The sequence below is a fragment of the Thalia democratica genome, chromosome 4 (genome assembly GCF_965202585.1).
Source record: "Thalia democratica chromosome 4, ktThaDemo2.hap1.1, whole genome shotgun sequence".
Lineage (NCBI taxonomy): Eukaryota > Metazoa > Chordata > Thaliacea > Salpida > Salpidae > Thalia > Thalia democratica.
In genome coordinates this window covers 63,543,790-63,567,230 of record NC_139168.1, presented here as the reverse complement: position 1 = coordinate 63,567,230, position 23,441 = coordinate 63,543,790, and the positions used below count along the sequence as shown (strand labels likewise).

The 23,441-nt window shown below is 26.4% G+C and overlaps 2 protein-coding genes across 4 annotated transcripts in view; both read left to right on the top strand.

The window, feature by feature from the left end:
• The window catches only part of LOC145835304 (uncharacterized), a 171,681-nt gene that overhangs the window by 4,008 nt on the left and 144,232 nt on the right, over positions 1-23,441 (top strand). The gene's annotated exons all lie outside the window — the stretch shown is intronic.
• Positions 1,898-13,966, top strand: LOC145834671 (uncharacterized). Of its 2 annotated transcripts, none has more exons than XM_082942159.1 (9): positions 1,898-2,905; positions 3,525-3,625; positions 3,867-4,372; positions 4,724-4,857; positions 5,198-5,358; positions 6,016-6,115; positions 12,114-12,257; positions 12,774-12,934; positions 13,390-13,966. In XM_082942159.1, exons 1-9 carry the CDS (start codon positions 2,861-2,863, stop codon positions 13,508-13,510), a joined length of 1,473 nt encoding a protein of 490 aa, XP_082798285.1. In that variant the 5' UTR covers positions 1,898-2,860; the 3' UTR covers positions 13,511-13,966. The 2 variants fall into 2 exon arrangements, with proteins under 2 accessions (XP_082798285.1, XP_082798284.1); XM_082942158.1 differs by having other exon boundaries at positions 12,774-12,937.

The window sequence follows — 23,441 nt, the reverse complement described above, 5'->3', positions numbered from 1 at the left end:
AAATATTATGGCTGGTTTTTTAAACTTCCTTAAAAGATAAACAACAGTTACACATTAAACAACACTATGACAGGGTTTACAGCAAAACACAATATAAAACCTTAAAACAATTTAAGTTCAACACATATTATTTTTGTTGAGTCATTACTACGGAGGAAAGGGTTATTCGAGAGGCTACTACGGAAAAGGATACAGAAGGCACAAGAGACGTCGTCCAAGTAGGAGATACAAAGAAGAAAAGTCTGCTACCAAAGAAGAAGATACTATCAAGGATGCAAAGTCATCTTCTGTCAGCAAGGAGCTACATTCAAGTACAATAAAAATATTTTTATCTTAAAAACTAATAAAAGTTTTTAAAATCAGTCTTGACTTTTTAACAAGATTTTAACCATTCGATTTTTAATTTTTGTATAAAATAATTTTGAAACGTATCATCGTTTAAACGTTTTTAAGATAATAAAAAAACCTGATAATATATAATACAACTAGTTGAAGATAAATATTTCAATAAAAAAAGATAAAAAAAGAGAGTATAAAATGAAACATAAAAAAGTAAAAATTTGGTACAAGTCTACTATGTTTACAAAGTTTGAATATCAATTATAATTAAACACTAAACAAAATTTGAAATTATTTTTATATTATTTTAATTTACAGAAATAAAAACACTGCACATGTTTAAAAACTTACAAGTTGTTCATTGGAAAAGTTTTTCTTTAACAAAAGTTATACAAAATATTGAAAAAACACATTTAAAACCAATGATAATTTTTTATTTACTTTTGCATTAACTTAAAGAAACGTGAGTAGCAAAATTAATTTTCAAATGTTTGTTTTTTTTACCAAAAATTAAAAAGAAAAAAACTAGACCAAAAAGTTTAATCAATAATGTTTTTTAAACATTCTATAATTTTTTAGAGTTTATATAAAAGTATATGAATTAAATAAAATTTATAATTTAAAGTTATAAAGTTCAAAGTACAAAAACATTTTATTATGTCATCAATAAAAATCTAAATCATAAATTACTGACAAATTTATAGTTGATTAAAAGTTGATTCAATAATGAGAAACAGTCATTTGAAAATGTTACCAAATCGTATATAACCACAAACTGTTAATTAGGAAGCTTATTTCCGAGTTCACGATGAAAAAAAAAACAACAAAAAAAAACAACCGATTTTTTTTTAATTTTTGATAAACATTCTAATCGTGATTTATTAACTTCTACTTTAACAGTTGACACCATCCAAGAGTCAGTCGGTTGCCAACAATAAAACAGAGAAAATCAATATGAATATTTAATAAAGTCAACACAAGTCTTCGCCTCAACATGCAAGCAGTTTCACATCTCCACCATTTTGTTTGTTTACCTTAATCAGTTGGAAAAAAGAAAAAAAAAGCGTGTTTAAACTTTCAGCACGCTTTTTTTGTTCGTTTTAATTATTTTTTGTTTTAAATTTTATCACGCTTTTTTTGTTCGGTTTAATGAATTTTTTTAGGCGAGAATTTACTTTAGAGTAAAGCTGGGTATAGAAAGTTTTGTGTTTTAGTACCGATATTTTTTGATCGCATGAGCTCAGTTTCTTTTTACTAATAAATTGTTAAGGAATTACAAGAGTTGAAAATTGTTTTATCTGAAAATTAAAATATAATCAATTTAATACTAGTTTTTTACGTTAATTTCAAAACTTTTTAAGTTTATGATTATTTTTTGTATACAGACTTATGCTTTACGTACAAAATAAAGCTACAAAAAAAACTTAGACTACAAAAAAATCAAAACTATGCTACTAAAAATTAGTAATAATATTTATAAAATTAAGCAAAACTTAACTGTGTTAGTTTTTAGCTATAATATTACTTATTTATGCAAAGACTTTTGTTTTAAGAATATTTTTTTCAAATCAAATGCTTGGTTTGTAAACAAACATAAAAAAGTTAATAAGTAGAACCAAAAATTATCGTTACAGAGAATATAGTTTATAAACTTGTCTACTACTTCAATTAAACTACTAATATTTACAGCATATTAATTTCGGTGATTAGTTTTTTAAAAATTAAAATTTTAAGTCAGTGAAGATTTAGAACATTTTAGAAATAAGCTTGCTAAGAAAACATCATTTAAAGCGTATAACTTAAAAAAAAGGGATTTAAATAAGCCGCAACGTTACTTCTTGTAAAATCAATAGTTTAAACTCTCAAGTATTTTGATATGTTTACAAAACCACAAGTTGATCTATCTTGCAATGTTTAGAAGCATTTATGTTAGTTAAAACTATTTGTTCAAAGCTATGAAGTGCTTATTTTTGAGGTAAATCAAGTAAAGTCTCAGTAAAGTAGTTATTTTTTATAGTTCTTCTGAAAAATAATAGTCTGAAAAAAAATTCAAAGTTAAAATTTTGTTTGAAATATGTTATAGCGGATTGCATATAAAAACCTTAATTATTAAAGGTTTAGTTTTCATACTTATCTAAAGTAAAAACTGCTTATTACAGCTTAGAATACATTCTCTTAAACATGAAGTTATTTGATTATCATGTGCTGTTCATTTTAACAAACTTGTATGTAAAGTTTAGTGAATCTTGCTTAACAAACTGCAGGTAACTTTTTATTTAGTTTTACTATTTGTTTTTAATAGTTTTTTTATTTTAAGAATATTTGGATATTTTAAGACAGTTTTGAAGTCGTATTAAATATTTATACAAATTTCCCGCCAAGTAGAAAGATATATCGATTATTTTTTTTTTTTAACAGTTGTAAGAACTATTCAGAAACGGATACAGAAAAAGGATTTTATGTCAGTTGCTCTAGTTACAAAAGCACAAACTATTTTAAAGATGTTCCTTCAAATGTGACAATGTTCAGACTGAGACAAGAAAATATGAGAAATTTAACTGCAAATGTAAGTTTGTTTTACTTGATCAAGTTTTATTTACTCTAGGAAGCTTATTTTTTAAAGATTTTCTGTTAGATCAAAAATTTGTTCGAATAAACTTTATCCCTAAACATGAAATAAAATCTCAATTTCAAAACGTTTTATATTTAATCGGAATTAGTTTATGCCCACAAATAGCATATGATTAAAGTTTTTTTAAAGTATAAAACTTGATGACAAAATAAATAAAAAGTACAAGTTTAGTTTTGCCAAATAAAATGTTAAAAAGAAGTATGTGTACAAAATCGTAAAAATAATAGCTTTACCAAAATTCAAAAAACAATAAGTCAATCCTGTGTACACTAGAAATAGGGTTATTTTGGCTATTCATATGTTGTTTATTTAAGGAAAAAAAAAACTTCTCAAAAATTTTGGTCCTTGGTCCTGGTGTTCAAAAAAACCTTTCGCTAATCGAGTCGAACACCACGGATACTTTTTAAGGTCTTATCCAGGATATTTATTTTTACTTGTTAACTTGATTATCCTTAATAGAATGGAGTGTTATTTTTACATGAATTTTAGTAAAAAAACAAACTTTAAATAAATTAGATACAAATTAAATGTAACAGTAAAATAAAAATTACAGATGTTTAAAGGTCTGCCAAATGTTCTTATTTTGAAACTAGAAGACAATCAAATAGTCAGCATAAACGAAAGTGCATTTAAAAATCTTGGCTTATTAAAAAAGTTGGTTAGAAGGCTTGAATTTAAAAACATTGAAAATAGATATAATATTTGAAAATTACAGATTTCGAATTCATTTAAAATAACTAACTGAATCTTATTTATATTCTCTGGGTTAGTAATTTTGCTAAATCTAAGTTTTAATAAATTTAACTTTAAAACATACATTATTTGATCTTTTATCAATACCGACTCAGTTTCAGTTGGTTATAATTTTATCCAAGCCTACAAATTTATTATTTAGGTTGTACCTCACCGACAACTTAATCGAACATTTTCCTTGGAGCTGCCTCGAAGACCTCCCCAATCTCACCCATCTCAGCCTCAACAACAACCGCCTCCTGACGTTGCCCGGCAACGACGACGTCGTCATGACGCGGCTGAGTCACCTCACAGATCTCGGGCTGCACCCAAACGACAACCTTCGTTGTGATTGTGACGTCATTGCGTTTGCCCGTTACCTAGCAACGAGCGATGAGGAGTTCGTCGCCAAGTGGACGAACCTTCAATGCAAGAGCAAAAGCAGGAATCTCCACCCCGAATTCCCATCCCTCAACCGCTCAGACGTGTACGTAAACGGCGTTTGCTACCGTCCCCGAGTGTACGTCATATTCAAGAGGGGGGAAAGCTTGGAGGGGTGGGGGATTGTAAACCAGACCCTGGTTGCCAACAGCAGCGTGACCTTCAACTGCCTGGTTGACAGGAGGCCCCGGATGGCCGATACCACTTATCTGAAATTATCCGTGTTCGGTTGGTTTTGAAAAATGTATAAAGTTATCATTAGTTGTTTATAAGTAATAATTGTATAAAAAGTTAGTTTTTAGTTTGATTTCAATTATCAAAAAAAAATTAAATATTTTGTTATTTTGCACCATGAAGCTTAATAACTTTTACAATACAATTTTATTACAACAATTTTTTCACTGCTTTCAATTCTTAAAACTAAGCCGACCCCTGAAATAGTAAATTCAAAAAGGTGTTTCTGATTTATATCCTTTAATACACACACAGAATAGATTTAAAACCAAAGCCACTTATTATAAATAGTTAAATGAATTTGGTTAAAAAAATTGACGCTTAATTTAATTATTTTTAAAAAAGCAACGACTAACGCTGATATGGAAATAGTAAAGTCAACGAACGTCATCAAATTTACAACGGAAAACACAACTTCATCCAATGCTGATTGCGTTGAAAGTTCAAAATCCATTGACGTCGATGTTCTTGCTAACATTGTGAGACTTGATTAGCATGATTCGATTTAATTTTACATTACATAAGTATTTTACTTTGTTGTGAAACTATTTATTTAAAGAATCAGTTATTTTCAAACAAATTAGTTTACATATTAGATTTTATAAGAAAATAATATTTAACTACAAAAAATAAATCTTTCAAAACGTTAAAACAATTTATTTTATATAATGAAATTAATTAAAACAACAAACTTTTTCGAATTAATCATGCATTAAAATTTAAATTGTGTAGGTATCATTTTTTTTGTATACTTCTATCTACTTAACAAATCATTTTAATTTTGTACCAATGTAAAATAAAACACTAAAAATGACTCAGACCTCAAAGAAGTTGGCTGAAAAACATGATGATAGAAATAAAAAAGACAAGGCTGGCCATGCGGTGAAACCAAAGTACACAAATTTTTTCAATAAAGCTTGTGGGGCCGAGGACGATTTCAAAATGGCTCTTTATAAACAGACCAACACAACTCATTTCTCGTAAGTTATTTGAAAAGAAAAGTAAAATTATGAGTATTAACATATGGTTTATTTTGTTCAAATAAAATAAAGTTTGCTATAAACTAAAGATGACGTTATGCTGAAAATTTAACTTCAACAATATTAAAAGATTTCTTATAAATTGAGACAAGACCACCAATTGCTACTTTTAAGGTTTACAAAACTAAATACTAATAAAACCTAACATTGATTAAAAACATGTACTTTATATAGACTTAAAAAGTCAGTTTTATTGGATCTTTTAAGTTGCTAATTGTTTGTTTGAGAAAACAGAATAGTTTTTTTTTTAATAATTGAAAAAATATTTCGTGTTATTTATTTTAATTTTTAATAAGTTTTGAAAAGTTTGATGTTGCATTAATATTTCTAATAACTAAAAAAAAAAATAGAATACAGATCAGTTATATTTTCTTGGGAAAAAATTAAATTATATTTAATTAAAATAATATTTGTAACCACAATTAATATAAAAATTTATATACAACTAAAAAACTTATAGTAGCTCTTTTTTGTTTTTAGAGGTTGTAACATTTATTTACATATCTTTTTTATTCTTACTATCTTCAAAGATCATATTTTAATTCTTATTTTGTTCAACTTCGTTAGCTATCATTTAATTAAGCTTATTTTAAACAGTTACAAGTTGGATGAATATTTAAAAGTTTCCATGCAACTTCACAATGAACACAATGCAGTAGACGTTGATTTTTTCAGATCAAAAGTTTTAAAGAGAGAGGTAAAATTATTATTTTTTTGGTTTCTAAAGTAACGAAAAATACTAAGCCAATTAAAAGCTAGTTTAATTGAGTTAAAAAAAAGAAAATAAAAGAAGCATTAGTAAATAAATAAGTCGCTAATTAAACTTTTATATGTTTTTTTTTTCATACATTAGAGTAGAACCGCAGCTTTAAAAGGTTATTATTCCCAGATGGTTTGTAACTACTTGAGTATTTTCTTAAAACCATACTTTAAGACACCTATATTAGGCATATTTTAACATAAGTCTTAAAATTTCATCTTTTGTACTTTTAATAACTCTGTGCGATTTTTTTTGTTCACAATAACTTAAGCTTTATAATACAAAAATAAGTTTTTATTGAAACAAAAAGACTTTTTTGACCTTTTTTATAACGTCTAAAATATATATTAAGCAAGTTTTTTTGTATCTAAACTACATATTTGTCAAAATAGAAGCTATTTTGTTTCGAAAATAAAAACAATAAAGTACTAAAGCCGGGCGGAATAAACCTAACCTTTCAATCTTGTTTAATATACACTTGAATTAGTTACTATGGTAACTAGCGTTAGAAAAGAGAAAATCATTAAAAAATTTACGTAGCGTATAAATCATTCATAACTTTCATTCCTTTTACCGGTATTTTTTCTCCATAGTGTTTATTTTCTTATGTACATAACGTACGAATTTTAACCACTAGTTGAAGCAAACATCGATAAAAGTTTTTTACAACTAATTACAGGTCGAAACAACTTTCGTGCCATTTTTCACAAGATTTCTTAGTTGTAATGTCACACACAGTGCTTAATCACTTATCCGGACACGTTGGGCAAAATTTTTCTGTAAACGTGTCCGGATAACTACAAAAAATTATTTTTTTCATATAATAATTTAACTGCTGCATATAATTAGTGATGTACCGGACCCACAATTTTGGGTCCGGCCGGACCCGGATCCGGACTTTTTTTTCAAATTAGAATCCGGCCGGAACCGGATCCGGACTTTTTTTTCAAACTAGAATCCGGCCGGAACCGGATCCGGACTTTTTTTTTCAAATTAGAGTCCGGCCGGAACCGGATCCGGACTTTTTTTTCAAATTAGAATCCGGCCGGATCCGGATATCAGACAAAAATGGCAATATCCGGCCGGACCCGGACCCGGATAGTGAGTCCAGTACATCACTAGAATAAACTAGCCTGAGTCAGAATGAGGTTTTTGAAAACTGAAAAAAAAAGAACTTTAATCTAATAATAAGTAGAACAGCTAGCCAAGAGGTTTACAAATTTAGGTGTTATTTACTTTTAAAAATCTGAAATCAAGTTCTTGAACAAAATACACTAGAAAATTACAAAATATTGAAAACTGGATCAGCTCAAACTCAATTAAAATCTAAAAGAAAACTAGCCTGAGTTTATATAAAAACTAAACTAGCCTGAGGCAGTCCAAGATTTTCTAAATTTTTCAAAAACTTTCAAAATAGCAGGGTTGCCACTGTTTAAGTCAATAAAACTAGCTAGAGTGAAAATAAACAAGCCTGAGTCAGAATGAGGTTTTTAAAAATACTGAAAAAAAAAACTTAAATCTAATAATCAGTAGAACAGCTAGCAAAGGTTGACAATTTGGTAGTAAAGTTGTGGACTGATTGTGGTACACTTAACTTATTAGTACTACCCATCATAATTAAATCCTAAATTATTTAATTAATATCTAACAAATACTAAATTCTAACTGAGACTACTTTCTATAATCAGACACGACAGTTTTGAGTGATGAATCTTTTATATAAACCACAACAAGAAATACTAGCAGATACAAAATTATTAATTACTTTGGTAACACTTTAAAAACTGGAAGCTATTTAAATCTATATCAAAAGACTTAAAACAAAAATCTTAAAATTAAATAAAACTTTTAGTAAACAAGAAACTGTAAAATTTTTGATAAACTATTAAACTATAAACCTGGCTTAAATATTTAAACAATTAAACACCTGTTGAAATATTCACTTTTAAAACAAAACACTACTTACAATAAGCATTCACAAAAACGTTCAAGATATTTTGTTGCTTCAAGCTACACACTAAACTAACTAACTGCTTACATATAAACTGCCTGTCATGTTCTGATGTTTCGTTGCATCAGTATTTAGTTTGAAACATTTCGTAGAATGATTCTCATTGGCTCGTACATTCAACCGTTTTAATTCTAAATATTCTCTGAGCTCAACTTTAAACAATAAATAATGCAAGTATTCGTTCCAAAGTTTTCAATTTTACAACATATGTAAAGAGTTTCATTTCATGAAATGTTTATTTATAGTTTAAATGCAAACAAATGTAAATTAGTCACGTGTACTAAATTAGAAAATCACGGTAGGTGTTTAATTTTAACTGACGAAAATGACTGTTATTAATTTACACAGGGTTTGTTTTTGAAAAAATACTTTTCAGTATGCTCTTTTTTACTAACTAGATCCGGGTCCGGCCGGATATTTGTTAGGATCCGGCCGGAACCGGATCCGGACTTTTTTTTCAAATTAGAATCCGGCCGGAACCGGATCCGGACTTTTTTTTCAAATCAGAATCCGGCCGGAACCGGATCCGGACTTTTTTTTCAAATTAGAGTCCGGCCGGATCCGGATATCAGACAAAAATGGCAATATCCGGCCGGACCCGGACCCGGATAGTGAGTCCGGTACATCACTACATATAATGCAATGCATAATAAAAGTGTTATGGTAAAAACAAATACATAGTAATTGTAAGTTTTATATAACAAAATGATAAATAATAAAAGCTAAGCTTAAGGTTAATTAGTTTATTTTTTCTATGGTAGAAAAACAATAGACTTACTAATCCTCTTCAAATATATACATTTTTTATAAGTCAAGCAAGTAAAATTCATCATTTGTAATTCCTTTTGTTTTGCCCTAACTATTAATTTTAAAAATATTAATTTTTGTTTAAGAGAAAATATAAATTAAATTTATCTTTAAAAACAAAAAATAATGTAAACTTATCTCTTTAAATGAAATGAAAGACTTTTTTTAATTAAAAAAAAACAGGCAGAAAGAAAACAGGAAACTTTTACTAAGTTTAAAGTCAACTTAACGGAAACATATCACTCCTAACAAACTAGTTTTTATCGAAAGTTTTACTAAAATTAGAAATAATAGACGTTTGTTTTATAGTTTTCCTTCCGCAGAAAACTCACGGATTTTAAAAAGTTGCGAAACTGTTTGAATAAATTTTTGTGTTTACTTTTGAAATTTATTTAAAATTTCTTCTGACCAAAACTGTCCGGATAAGTGAGCGTCCGGATAAGTGAATAAGCAATGTATTTATAGATTCTGAAAAGTAAATTATGTTATTATACTCGAAAATATACGTTTAAGTGTAACTTTTAAATAAGGTATTACAATTATAACAAACGTTACAACTTACTTAAACATTAAATCTACTTAAGGATTTTATTAGAACTTTTTCTATGGCAGTTTAGTATAGTTTGTAACTTTGTTTTTATTGACTAATTAAAGCTAAACGTACCAGATTTTTGAGTTTACAGATACTAATTACTGAACAATGCAAAATGTATTTAGGTTTACATAAACGTTTATTAGACCAACTATCATCCCAATTTAGCTTATATTTTTAAATTCGATAACTAAATATAAAAACGATTGTTGTACTGTAACTAAGTACAACACATTTCCTATACTTGATTTATCATTTCTTTGATCTTTTTAGCAAATTAAACATCTGCTCGGGCCAATTTTTTTCCAAGCAATCAGTTGAAGCAGTTTACTATTTTCTAAACCAAAACAAATCCCATCAAAGAGATTGAAAAGTTAATTCAAACTAGAAACAAATGTCTGCAACAAAGTTAACACGGGGTAAAAATCAACCGATGTTTTTTGCGTTTTAATTTTCAACTAGCAAAACAGTAAATTCCCTAGACATTTTAGAAATAAAACTGCTGACGCTTGAATATCTGAAACACTCTTCAAAATAAAACTACTATTACTAAGTTGACGAAATTTAAGGCATGAATAACCACTAAGTGCAACACTAAAAGCGTTTTAGACAAGTAAAACACTGGAGATAAACACTTTTCGCTGAACAAACTACTGAAATTAGCAGTTGTTTGAAAGTTTGGTTTGTTAAAATCCATCTAGGGTTTAGTTTTAGTTAGTGGAAAATCGTTTAAATTTTTTTATTTCCTTCTTATTCTGATTTCAAAAACTATTCAGTACAAAAGTAAAAAATTGCATAACATTTTACTAGTTTTATATACTTTAGTAAAATACAAAAAAAACAAAACCATCTAAAAACGAGAGTGAATGAACATGTACCTAAATTTATATAAAAGTTCATAAAAGGAACGACTAGTAATAAGACAAAACTGTTATAAATGCGACAAAAAGATCTTCGATAGCAAAACATCTGATTAATAACGTCGGTTGTGCTATGATTTATCGATATTTAAAGTTATTAACAATTGTATAAACTCAATGATTTGGTTCTCAGTATTTATTAATAAACCTGAACTATGTAAATAGAAAGTAAACAGATTATGTAAACAATCTAAAGTTTTTTTAAATGTTTTTTCATAGCAATCTAACTAATCACTTAAGTAATTTTCTAAAGTTTATTGTTTTATTTTAAATGTCTGCAGTAGTTTTCTGAACAGTTTCAGTGAAAATGTATTAAAACTTTTATGAAAAGTATTGGATCGTTATTTATATTAGTAACAAACAAAAACTTAAATTTTGAATAAGTTGTAGAAAAACTTAAATATTTTGTTTTGTTTGTGTTTTAACTTGTAAAAGTATTCTAACTTATTTTCAAAACTCACCTTTTTAGTTTTTTTTTTAAATCTACAAACATAAAAAAACAATGTATAATTAATTTGTTATGCTAGGTTTTACATTTACTTTTGTAAGCAACTCTTCAATGTGGTTTAAAGATAAAAGTTTCGATAAGTTATATAATTATATACTGAGTACAACTAAAGATGTTTTCACTTAACCTGCTGTTTTTTATTATTATTTTACTTTTAATTTATTCGTCTATTATGCATTTAAAACAAAACTTAATTGTTAAATATTAATAAAGCTCACTTTCTAAATGACTTTTTCTCAATAGTTTTCGATTCAAGCTAAGTAATATAGTTGTAGTTAAACATCTAAATACATCCATTTTACTAATAGTTGTTTCTATATATTTTTCCTTTCGTTTAATTTATACGTATAGTGTACTGTAAATATTCACAAACTTTCTAAATTACTATTGTTAATTACATATAGAGTAATGTAGTAATTTAACTTTAAAACAATACTTCCAAAGTTTTCCAAGATATTAAAAAATACAGTTTCATAACTCTTGTACTTAAATTTTTTTTTTACTGTTGTGTACTTATGTATTAAAAATTTATTTAAAATAAAATAAAAATCCAAGAAACTATAAGCATTTTTTATAACAAGTAAAACTTCTAGCCAATTTTTTTTTCTAATAACTTAACGACGTTTTACTAATAAATTTTTACGTCAATTACATTTAACATTAAAAATTTATAATTTAGTTGGGAAAGATATATACTGATCAATATAAATATTTCAGTGCCTAGAGACTTACATAGGTTTTGTCTAGCCTGAAAGGAAAATACTTTTACTTAACTAAATATTGATATTTTTTATTATTAAAATGCATGTTGAAAGCTAAAACCTTAAAATATGTTTTTAAAACAAAGCTAAACTACAAAGATAGTTAACTTATATATTTAAACATAACGGACAAAGTTTGTTTTCACAATGAAAGTGAACCTAAAACAAACTTTTACCCAAATAACTGTTTCTAAACTGTACTATTAATTAACAAGCATGAAAAAGCTCACTATCTTTTAAATAGTTTTTATCCAGCCAAACCTTTTTTAATATGATTTTATACCTTGTTTAAACATTAAAAGTAGGTATGATGTCATAATGTACGTAATGTTACAGATGACAGTTTGTCACACATTCGGATCTAAGATGATGAGAGTGAACTTGAAAAAGAGGAAGAAAAGACAAATATACTCAATAATGATCAATTCTCACTCATCTTCGTTCATTTGTTGCGTCATATTACCTGAAAAGAAAAGAGGGGTACATTTTGCTAAAATTTTCATGCAAATTTTAATTATGTATTCTAGCAAGTATAAGAGACCCAGTGTAAAGCTTCAATACCTGTCAATGATTTCGAATCATGTTGTTAAGTATAAAAATATATTTATGTGAAAAACCTATAATAAAATTTTGTACATCTTAAGTTAGTTAATACTTGCTTTTAAATTTTACAGTTATAGAACTTTGTTGTTCATTACTGTTTATTAAAGTACATGAATTAAACATTTAAATTTATTTCATTCTTTTTTGTAAATAAAGGTTTAAAAGAATGAGTTTTTTGTTGAATAAACTTTTAAAAACTAAAAAAGCAGTCAAGAATCACTATTAAATGTTTTTAACATAACAATGCTTTTCTTTTTCAAGTTTTTTAGACCTATTTATGTAATAAACTAGCACAAATAAGTAGAGAAAAACTAGTTCTTTTCTTTTTTTTTTTTTTGCCGCGATTAAAAACATAAACATTGATTCGATCAAAAACCGAATTTTAATTCAAAGGTTTGCGGCCAGTTCAAAGTGCAGAAGACTTCGACCCACGACAGCGTCTTCGTCATGTTCATAGTAGGGGGTTTTTTGTTGGGCCTTGGGGTCGTGCCGCTGGCTGTCGCAACTTCCTACCACGTGTGGGACAAAAGGCAGCAAAGAGCCAAGACTGCAAGGTTGTTGTAAATAATTAAAAAAATAGTTATTGAAGAATATATACGGTTATTGAGTTTCAGCGCGAACGGATTTTCAAATTGTGACTCTTGTTCAAATAGATTGTAGATAATAGTCATAAAATTTCAATAAAAGTAAAAATTTAATAACTGATAAAAAATTTGAACTAATTGAAAACGTTGTGTTTCAAATTCTTGCTAATGACATTCATATTATTTAGCTAACACTTGAGCATCGTTCTACATAAATTTACTCGCATTGGAACAAAGCATCATAGTCGAACATAGCAAGTATTAAAAAAATATATTTAAAACATCCCTTATAACTTTGTTATTTATATAAATAACTTACAAGTAAGTTATACAGTATAGTTGTAAAAATCGAAAACTAAGAATAAAGTTTTTTTTTTAATTGCAAGTTCTCAAGTCTGCTTGAAAATTAAATCTTTACTTTTCAGAGCCTTCCAAAGAACGAAAACTGAACTGAAGAAAACTCAAAGTCTGGAAACGAGATCCAATCTGCAAATATCTTCATGCAGCTCCAATGAAGAATTAGAAAAACTTCATTTGTCTTTTTGAGTGTTTAAAGCAATTACAAAAATTTCAAAACACTGCCTGTATTAGCTTTTTAGTATAAAATTTCGCTCTTTATTCCATTTTAGATCAAAAAACCGACTAGTTTTGTTAAAATTTTCTTTTTTTTCAAAAGTTTGTTAAAATTTTTTGGAATTTGTTAGTTTAACTTAATTACTAAAATAAATATATTTGATACTAACTTTTAATTTTTACTTTTTTTTCTTTAATATTGCTTTAGTGTTGTTTTTTTTTTAATATATACATTACATAGGATTAAACTGTTGTTTTTATAGAATATTATTAAATTAGTAAGTTGCACAAATATTTTATCGCCAAGTTACTTTAAGTCAGTTTTGATGATTTTTTATTTGAAATAGAAAAGATTCAACATTTTTTTTTGTTATAACTAGTTTTACTTCTACTTTGCCTTTATTAACTTTTACTAATGACTTGTGGTGCTCCTATAGAAGATTATTTATATGCAGAAAAAATTTACGTTTCATATACAATTTATTTAAAATACTTTCGAACTCGGTGTTTAGTTAATTTGTTATTAAAAGTAATATTTTATACAACTGCCAAACAAAGAATTGCAAATATCTAAATAAAGAAAAACTAAACGATCAGGTTTCAAATTCTGTTTTAATGTTTACTATATAAAATTAGAAGATTAAATAAAATTTTTGTAGACTAAACTTTAAAACTTTTTCTTAATACTAAACTTACTATTATGAACAAACTTCGTTTCAACAATGATAATGATTTGTAATTCTCTTTAAATTTCCATGCTAAAGTAGCTTTATATCAAAGCTTTTAAAAAAACTTAAAATAATTAAAGGTGTTTTAACAAAAAGATTGATATCTTATCTGATCAAACAAAAAAAAAAAAGTTTTTAAGTAGCATTAGTAAATCATTTAGACTTTTTGATTACTGTGTAGCTTTTGAAGCAAAACTTGAAAAAATTTTTACAAGTTTCTTATTAAAGGTTGTATTTTGCCTTCATAATCTTTTAACTAATTTAACAAAAATAGTTAACGTCTCTTATTTTATAAAAATGTTAACTATTTTTTGAAATATGTCTTTAATTTTCAAAAGTTACTAAAATGAAGTTTTTTTAGTAGATATTAGTGTTCTATTTTTTATCCTTTTTTTGCTATCATAATCTTATTATTTGAATTCAAAGGAGTGTATTATTTTTCCAATATATACTATTTTTTGAGTTGTGCCCTTCAAACATTGTTTTAAGGATTTGAATTGTTTAAATTTTACATTTCATGTAACTGCGTTTATCACATACTCAGTTAACAATATCACTTCTACTATATTCATACTTATCTCTACTTACCAGTTGCGTAGCGTGGTGTTTTGGTAAGGGGGTGCGCAATTTTATTTCTCAAAAAATCCCCTAAATTAATCTTTTTGTAATTAGCTATAAAAAGATCTTTTTATAAGTAATACAATTGAAATAAGTTCATCAAGTAAAATAAGTTCGAAGCAAATGTTTAAAAATATACTTCATACTATAAAATTAAACAATTAAAAAAAGGTATAAATTTTATAGAAATTACTTATACTTGCACAGATGTAAACTTTCTATACAAAAATTGTTTTTACTATTTACAGTAAACTTTATATCTTTAAAAATATGTTGCAACTTGCTTTATTTAAGAAAAAAGAAATCAATCTCTTAAATATGCAATACAACAGTGATAACAACACCTCATTGCATATTATGTGTTACACAAAATTATTTTTTAGTAAAAGAAACTGAAATGTTATAAATAGAATAGATTGCTTGCTTATTTAATGTAATTTAGGTATTAATGCTAAAAAATTAAATCTGAATTATAACAAAGTTAAAGCAAGGTGAACTTAGCTTATTGTTTTTTTAATTTTTATAAAATACAAATCAAAACTTGTCATAAAAGAAACATTTAATGAAAAATGTAGAACACATGACATAATGAAAAACAGTTTTATGGCAAGTTCGAAACGTAAGACTTAACAACAGTAAAATTGAATAGCTAAAGAACAGATATCTATCTACAAAACATATTAATATCTGAATATCTACAAAAGCAAAATTTTTTATATAAAATGTATATAATATATAAAATAGCTAAACATTTTCGAAAATAATAACAAAATAAAATGTAATTTAAGTCAGACAAAGCATAGAATTTGTAAAACAAACTACAAGTAATAATATCTAATAATAAAAAACATATATCTGAAACATGTCATATTTATCAAAAGCTAAAGTAATTACAAATAAAAACCTATGTTTGTCCTAAACAAAAACTTAAATGCTTATTTTCAACCTTTGTAATGAAAATCTATCCTTCTATCTTTTTTGTTTATAAATAAATTCATAACTTCCTCATTAAAACCACTACATTTTTTAATTAAGTCTCTACCAACAGAAATAACGCTTAGGGAGTTTAATCTAGACTGACCCATGGTATTTCGTAAATACGTTTTTATTCTCTTTAAAGATAAAAATGTCCTTTCAGCTTCAGTTGAACACATAGGTATAGTTATTAGAGTTTCTAGAAGTTTTATACTTTCACAAAAACTATCAGAAAGATTGTTATTCTTAATGTACAGAAGATTTTTTAATAATTCCCTTTTGTGCATTTCTTGTCGATTGTAAATAACTATTAATTCGGTTTATAGCTTTTTACAATCTACAACAGGATAAAAATTGTTCACTGCTTCGATAAGGTCAGAAGGAAAAAAATTTTTAATAAAACGAATACAAGTTTTCTAAAATAACTGCAATATTCTCAAGTGTTCTGAAAAGTTAAATCTTTTAGCAACATTTACCTTTACACTGTCACAAACTTCTTTTGCGGAAAAAAAGAGGCATATTTTTGCATGATCTGTAACACTACAATTACGAACTCTTTTAACAGCATATTGGAAATTTTTCACATGTTGTTTAACTTTTTGCACAATTAAATTAGTGATTTGCATTACGTTATACAAAACATCTACTTCTGGCCTAAGCTTTGCAAAATTTAAAAAAAATAAAAAAAAAATAAAAAAATCTTTTTTATTTTTTTCTAACATATATTTTTTACTAGAAATTTTTTAAGTTCACAAGTAATGTTTTTTTTTGTTATTGTATAAAGATTAGACTGTGAAAGTTTGAAGAAGATAATTGAAAAATGTAAGAGGAGATAAATTTTAAACAAAACAGTCTTTTTTGCTGTTTTAGTTTTCCCTTTCCATAGGGAACCTATTATGTAGCCCGACGTTGACTGGTCAAATCTCAAAAAATAATTTCAATTTTTTAAAACCATAAAAAGCATCTTAAAGCTTAGAAAGAATTCTATAACATAAGATCAACTTCTAAAAACATGGTTACCCCCCTATGGCCTTAAACTACAAATAATTAGTCGACTAAGTATAACAATTAATACCTATAAACATTTTCTCTGTGCAATTTATAGATAATGTTCAGTATCTATTTTATATCAACAAAAAGAATTATATTAAACTCAAAACAACTCATACTTTTAGTTTGTTGCAGTTTTTAATATACTATTTTTATCTTTTATTTAAAAATATTAAATTTTCAGTATTAAGATTCAAAGTTTCAAATTTTTTGTAGAAGAAATCTAAAAAGCTAGTTTTTTTTTTGTTTTCACTTCTACATTTTTAGCTATATTACGATATAAAACTGTTAAAATAGATCTTAACAAATGAAGAATTAAAAATTCATACCACTTGAACTGCAGTTCTGAGTATAGTAATAGCAATATCTGGTGTTGGTCTGATATTTTTAAATCAAGCTATTGAACTTCAGATAACTTTCCTATCTGGCATATTTTTAAACTTGCAACATTTCATACAATTTTACTTTGCATATTTTTTTAAGAATAATCAAAAAACATTTAACAAAAAAAAAATAACATTTTACAAAAAACAACAAAAACAATTAACTTGGAAGAAATCAGGATTGTATTGCCACTCTTTGAGTCAAAATAACTGTCCTGAGTCAGTTTAAAAATGTCATGTGTCATCATAAGTATTTAAAATTCTTTTAAAGAATTTTTTATTGTTTTTAAACTAATAGAAATTAGGCTCTATAACAAAGCTTTTAAAAACACTAAAACTACCCTGAATTAAAAAAAAAAACAAATATATCCTTAGTCAGCCTGAACTTAAAAATACTTAAAATATTCTGAATTATCCTGATCTCTACTGAGTCATACTAAAGTTTTCCAAAACTTCAAAAAAACCTGAGTTATCCTGAGTGTGTGGAAAGATTTTACTAAATGTTTTTGATAAAAAACAAAATATTTAAAAGATAAACTTTTTAAGGTCAACTTTTTCAATGCTTTTAAAAATTCACAAGAAACATAACTTTTCACTTATCTTAAAATCTGTTTTTCTAAGATCTTTAGGGAATAGCATTTTTTAATACTACAAACAGTTGGTGGAAAGAAATCTTTTTTAAATACCATTTAAAATTTGATTTAAAACTAAATAAATTTAAATTTAAAATTTATCAGTTATGTCTTTCAGACTATAAATTGATTGTAAAAAATCTGTTTAACAAGTTGTTGTCGTAGATCAGGGGTCGGCAGGCAGTTGGTGGTCGCGGGCCAAATTTCAAGTTTCCAAAGTCTTCGCGGGCCGCAGTTTTAGTTTTAGTGACATTTGAATTATCTTATGGTTTTAGTTTTAGTCACACTAGAGAAAAGTTTTACTTTTATAAACCTTATTATTTAAAATGACTTTTAGCTATACATAGAATGCCTATTCAAATTAATATTCATTAGATTATGATTTACATTGAATAATGTACTTTAATAAATATTTACTAATATTGTTAATAAAATATGTACTTCCATAAGCACTTAATAAGTTAAACTTAATACTTTTTTAATTTTACTAACAACCTAACTCTCTATGAAATCCTAAGTTGAAAGACAATTTATGGGTTACTTCTATACATTTATTATATCATCAACACTTTTTCATATTTCTAAGAATATTTACTTCGAAAAAAGTTTTTACGAGTTAAATTATTTACACTCATTTAGAAATTTAGTAATTAGTTAACATAACAAAATTAATACATGTTTGTATTCCAGAAAGCTAAAACAAATGATTTAACATAATTAATTCTGAATAACTTTAATAAAATATTTTATTAGTAATTAGACTTTTACATGGTTGCCACTAAAAAGCAAAAATGTCTTAGATGTATCAAACCAGCTTAAATTTATTAAAACTTGAAAAAGCTAATAAATAGTTGTTAATCAAGCTTAAATACCTAGTTAAAATACCATCATTATCAAAAAGTACACAAAGTGTAAGAAAACAAAAAAAAATGCAATAAGTAAACTACACAACAGTCATAAAAACTGTTCTGAGAATTGGAAGATTTCTTAAAAATGTTTGAAATAAAAGCTTCACACACACCTGAGTTTTCAAGCTTTTAAAATAGCCTGTTTGTGTAGCAATTCAGTTAGTATAAAGTTCACTACATTAAGAAATAACAAAGGTTATTAACAATAAATTAACTACTTGCCGAAAATATATAAGTCAGCTGAAATGGACAATTGAGTTTCTTAAACAAGTTTAACAAAAGTATAAAATTTTATTGAGTCATTAGCGAAGTAGATTTATTTTTTTTTAAGCATGATAGCAATTCTTTATTTGCAATAAGAATATTGCATTTAATAATAATAATTGTAAAATATAAGACGAGCTACAAGAATAAAAAAAACGTTAGTTAGGAGTTATTCCGAGAAAAAAAATCACCAAAGTAATTTCCGACAAAGCACATTATTATCTTCAGTAACTACAGAATAATCAGAAAAAATTGTTAAGGCAAGTAATAAAGTAGCAAAATTTATTAACTAAAACGAGTTATCGTTTATAATTGAAAATTTTTATAAAGAATTGATGTTGGCGGTAATGAAAAACTTTTGTTTTTTCTTCCATGACAACATGAAGTCGTGTTTAGGAAATGCAAAGGTTATAAAGTCGCATTAATAAAATTAGGACTTTAATCAAACTATTAACATGAGAGCACTGATAGAAAAACTATTGCTCATCTGAGAATTTTTATTAGAGATGTTTTTACTAGCTTTGACAATTTAGTAGAATTTCTTCGTTTAGTTACAATGCGAAGCACAAAAATCGTTGAAATTTTTCAAGTAAAAGTGCAATGTACCAATACGGAGTTTTTGGAAGTACAATTCCTTCTTTTATTTTTAGTATAAAGTTTAATTAAAGTTTAAAAAAAAAATGTCTTAAAACATTTATCAATATTAAAAAATACTGTTAAGCTACTATAATATTTTTATAAATAAAAAAACATTTATTTGGTAATTTTTTCTGAGTTATATCGAAATTTCATTACTTTAAATGTAAAAATTGTTTGAAATTCCAGGCTTTTTATAAAAATTCTCAAATTCAAGTTTTTTTCTAGAATTTTTAACCGTAAATTCACAAATTCAAAGCTTTTCCGGAATTCAACTTTTTTGACAACACTCATTGTTCATTCTTTAATGTACACAATAATTTAAATAATATTATGAATTATATCAGCTGCAAGACTTAAAACTTAACATATATTAAAACTTAAACTAACACTGTGGATTGAGCAAAACATACATCATAAGTTTAATTTGCCACTTTTTCAAGCAAAAAAGCCAGCCTGAGTCAACAAACACATTCCTGATATTTTTGTATACAAAAAACAATTCTAGCCAAAAACTTAAAAAATGGCTTAGTTGGCCTGAGATTTAAAGTCTTCAAATAGTGATTGTCTGAGTGTGTGGCAATGTTTAGTTGTTTATTTGCTTGAATTTGAACTATTTTGATTAACAATGTACAAACTTTATAAATTTACCATCCCTATATCTAGTTTATATTAAATAGGTAGCTCGAAAAAACAGCAATTGTGTGTATTGATATGCAAGGCATAAAAATTAACTTAGCTTGAAAAAAACAATGTTTGAAAAATGGATTGTATACCTAACAAAAACTATATTAACTTATGTCATATATATTATTTTATATATGTCTGTACAAATTTAGATATGACATGTATAAATAACAATGTTAGAAAAGTATGCATAAACTAAACTTAAACTAAATAAAAAGTGGTTTAAAATATGAGCATTTTTGTAAGTTGGTGTGCATAGAAAACTTATAAAAAATTTAATATGTGTCAAACCAAAAATCAAATGAACCTTGATTTTTATTACTATGTTATTTTAAATGTATTCAAACTAAAATATAACATTTACAAATAAAAATTATAAAAGAAACTGAGGTATAAAAAATATTAAAAAAGCATATCTAAGCTATAAAGAAATGACACTTAAGTTAATTACTGTGCATTACTTTTCTACAAAATAGAAAATGTTTGCATTTAGTTTATTTAATAAATAGGTATTATTTAACCAGCTTATTAAATCCAAGCACTCTTGACACTCTTTTTTCAGATAATTACTTACTGTTGTAAATAAGAAGTAATTATGAAACTGAGAAACATATCCTGTTAGAACGCTTATCTGTCTTTTTCACATTTTTAAACGAAACTAAAGCAGTAACTAATTGAAATTATTTAAAAATTTTATAGAAAATCTAAAAATCAAACTAATCAAATTAAATCGAATTACCAGAAAAATTTAACTAGAAATATAATTTTGCTCAGCGGGCCACATTTACATGATCGCGGGCCACAAAATTTTCTTTCGCGGGCCGCATTCCATTCAAAAAAATAACATGTTCGCGGGCCGCAGATTTACCCTTCGCGGGCCGCAATTGGCCCGCGGGCCGCAGTTTGCCGACCCCTGTCGTAGATGAAATACTAAAAGCAGTATTAACTTGCATCAAATTTTGATCATTGCCTAATTAAAATAAAAGAAAAGAAACAAATACCAGTTGCATCAATTTTATTAAGAAATGCATTATACTACAAATGCATAAAAAACAAAGGTAAAGGACATAAAACGATCAAATTTAATCGTCTTCTGCTTTTATAAGCTTTCCTTACATTATTGAATGAACTTCTCAGTCCTTTAGCAAAACTCGAAGCCAGCCTCTTTGCCTTTGACTTAGTTTTTACTTCTGGTTGCAGCTGGTCGGGAGAAACTCGATTTGATCTAAACCATCTGAACTTTTTAGATTCTGATTTAATCTTTTGTTCATTGTTAAGTTCCAAAGTCTTCGATATTTTGCTGTTGGACGATTTTACTGAGCTACAGATTTCAGTATCTGGTTGAAAGTGGCTTTCAAAACCAGGACTTTTGGTGAGAATAAACTCACTATCATCAGACAAGCTTTCGTAATCTGGTGTCAGTTCTCTTTCAAATGAGCTGAAACTAAAAACTTCTCTGAGCATTTTATTTTTTTCAAATGACTTATCATCAGTTAATATTTCGCTTTCAAGTTTCACTACCTCTTTGTTTTTCTTTACAGAATTTATACCACTATCTCCCTTGCCAAAATTGTTTTGCTTTCTCAGCTCAGTAGAAACTTCAATGCTTGATTCAGATTTTACACTCCTTAGACAGTCTTTTGCTGCATCAATAGAAACAATGCCATGTTGTTGCTCGTTTTCAGGAATTTTGCTTTCCACTTCATTGTTTTCAGTGAAGTCAATCACCATATTGAAAGAAGCGTCATCATGTTTAACTTCATCAAAGTTCTCCGTTATAAGGCTGTCTTTCCTTTCGTTTTGTACCAACGAAGGAACATTTAAGAACTCAAACTCATTTTTTAAATTAGAGTCAGTTTTGTTTCCACTACAAAGCTCAGAAGTTTGAGTTGGTACATCATTATTATGTACAACAATCTCATTCGCTTTTTTAAAGCTAGTTTGCTCCTGAATAGCATTGAAACTGTCAGCTGACAAGTTTTCTTCTACTGCAGTCAGCATTGTATTCATAAGATCATTTATAATAAATGCGTTTTCCATTGCGTTTTCTAAAACGTGTTGTTTTGAAAAAAGATAGTTTGAAATTAATTAAAAATTACACATCGAAATTTTATTGACGTAATGATTCGTTTAAAATTTTATTCTTTTTTTCCTCGAAAAAATCATTAAATTATTATCTAAGATTAATGACAAATAATTTGCATTTTTTATGGAAGTAAAAAGTTTGAAACACCCTTTTTTAAATTATCTTTGTGTAAAATTAAAGCTAAAATAAAAAATTTAATATTAATATTAACATTAAGCTTGATAATAGATATGTCATAACTAGTTTAAATTAAAAATGCAAATAAATACTGTTTAGTTAAGAAATCGGTAAAATTAAATAAACTATACTTTTTTAAGCATAAGTAAGTAATTAGAAACTTAAAATGGTAAACGGATATTACAATAATATATAAACATACATGTTTTGAAATTATATAATTTAAAATAAAAGTCTTCAGACTTTATGCATTTAATTTTATGGGTATATTTGTTTTTAATGACAAATGTTAATAGTGTATCTTTTATTTCCTTGTTTCTTTAACAATTGCATAATATAATTAGTTATGATTTTTGAATAAATAAATATTTATGAAAATATTGATTATGTTTTTGTTAGTTTGTGTTTACTTAAAAAAGCTAATTTGAGGTTATACAACTTTACTCCTACCTACTTATCATTATCAATTTTTTGAGTTTAAACTGTTTGTCTTGGTAGTCTACACAATAGTAATTTTAAATAGTAAAGGATAAAATGGTGGTTGCTCTAAAGAAGAAAAGGTGATTATTGTAGATTGTGATTCCCATAGCGAGCAACAAAAAGTTTCTGCTAAACCAAGCGACAAGCTAAACTAATAGACATGTTTTAAAAGCACTTAGTTTTAAAAAAAACTTATTTGCTATGTTCTTTATTTTCATAAATATCGTTTTTCATATGATTTTTACATTTATTTTTCAATCATTGGGTATTTAAAAGTTAA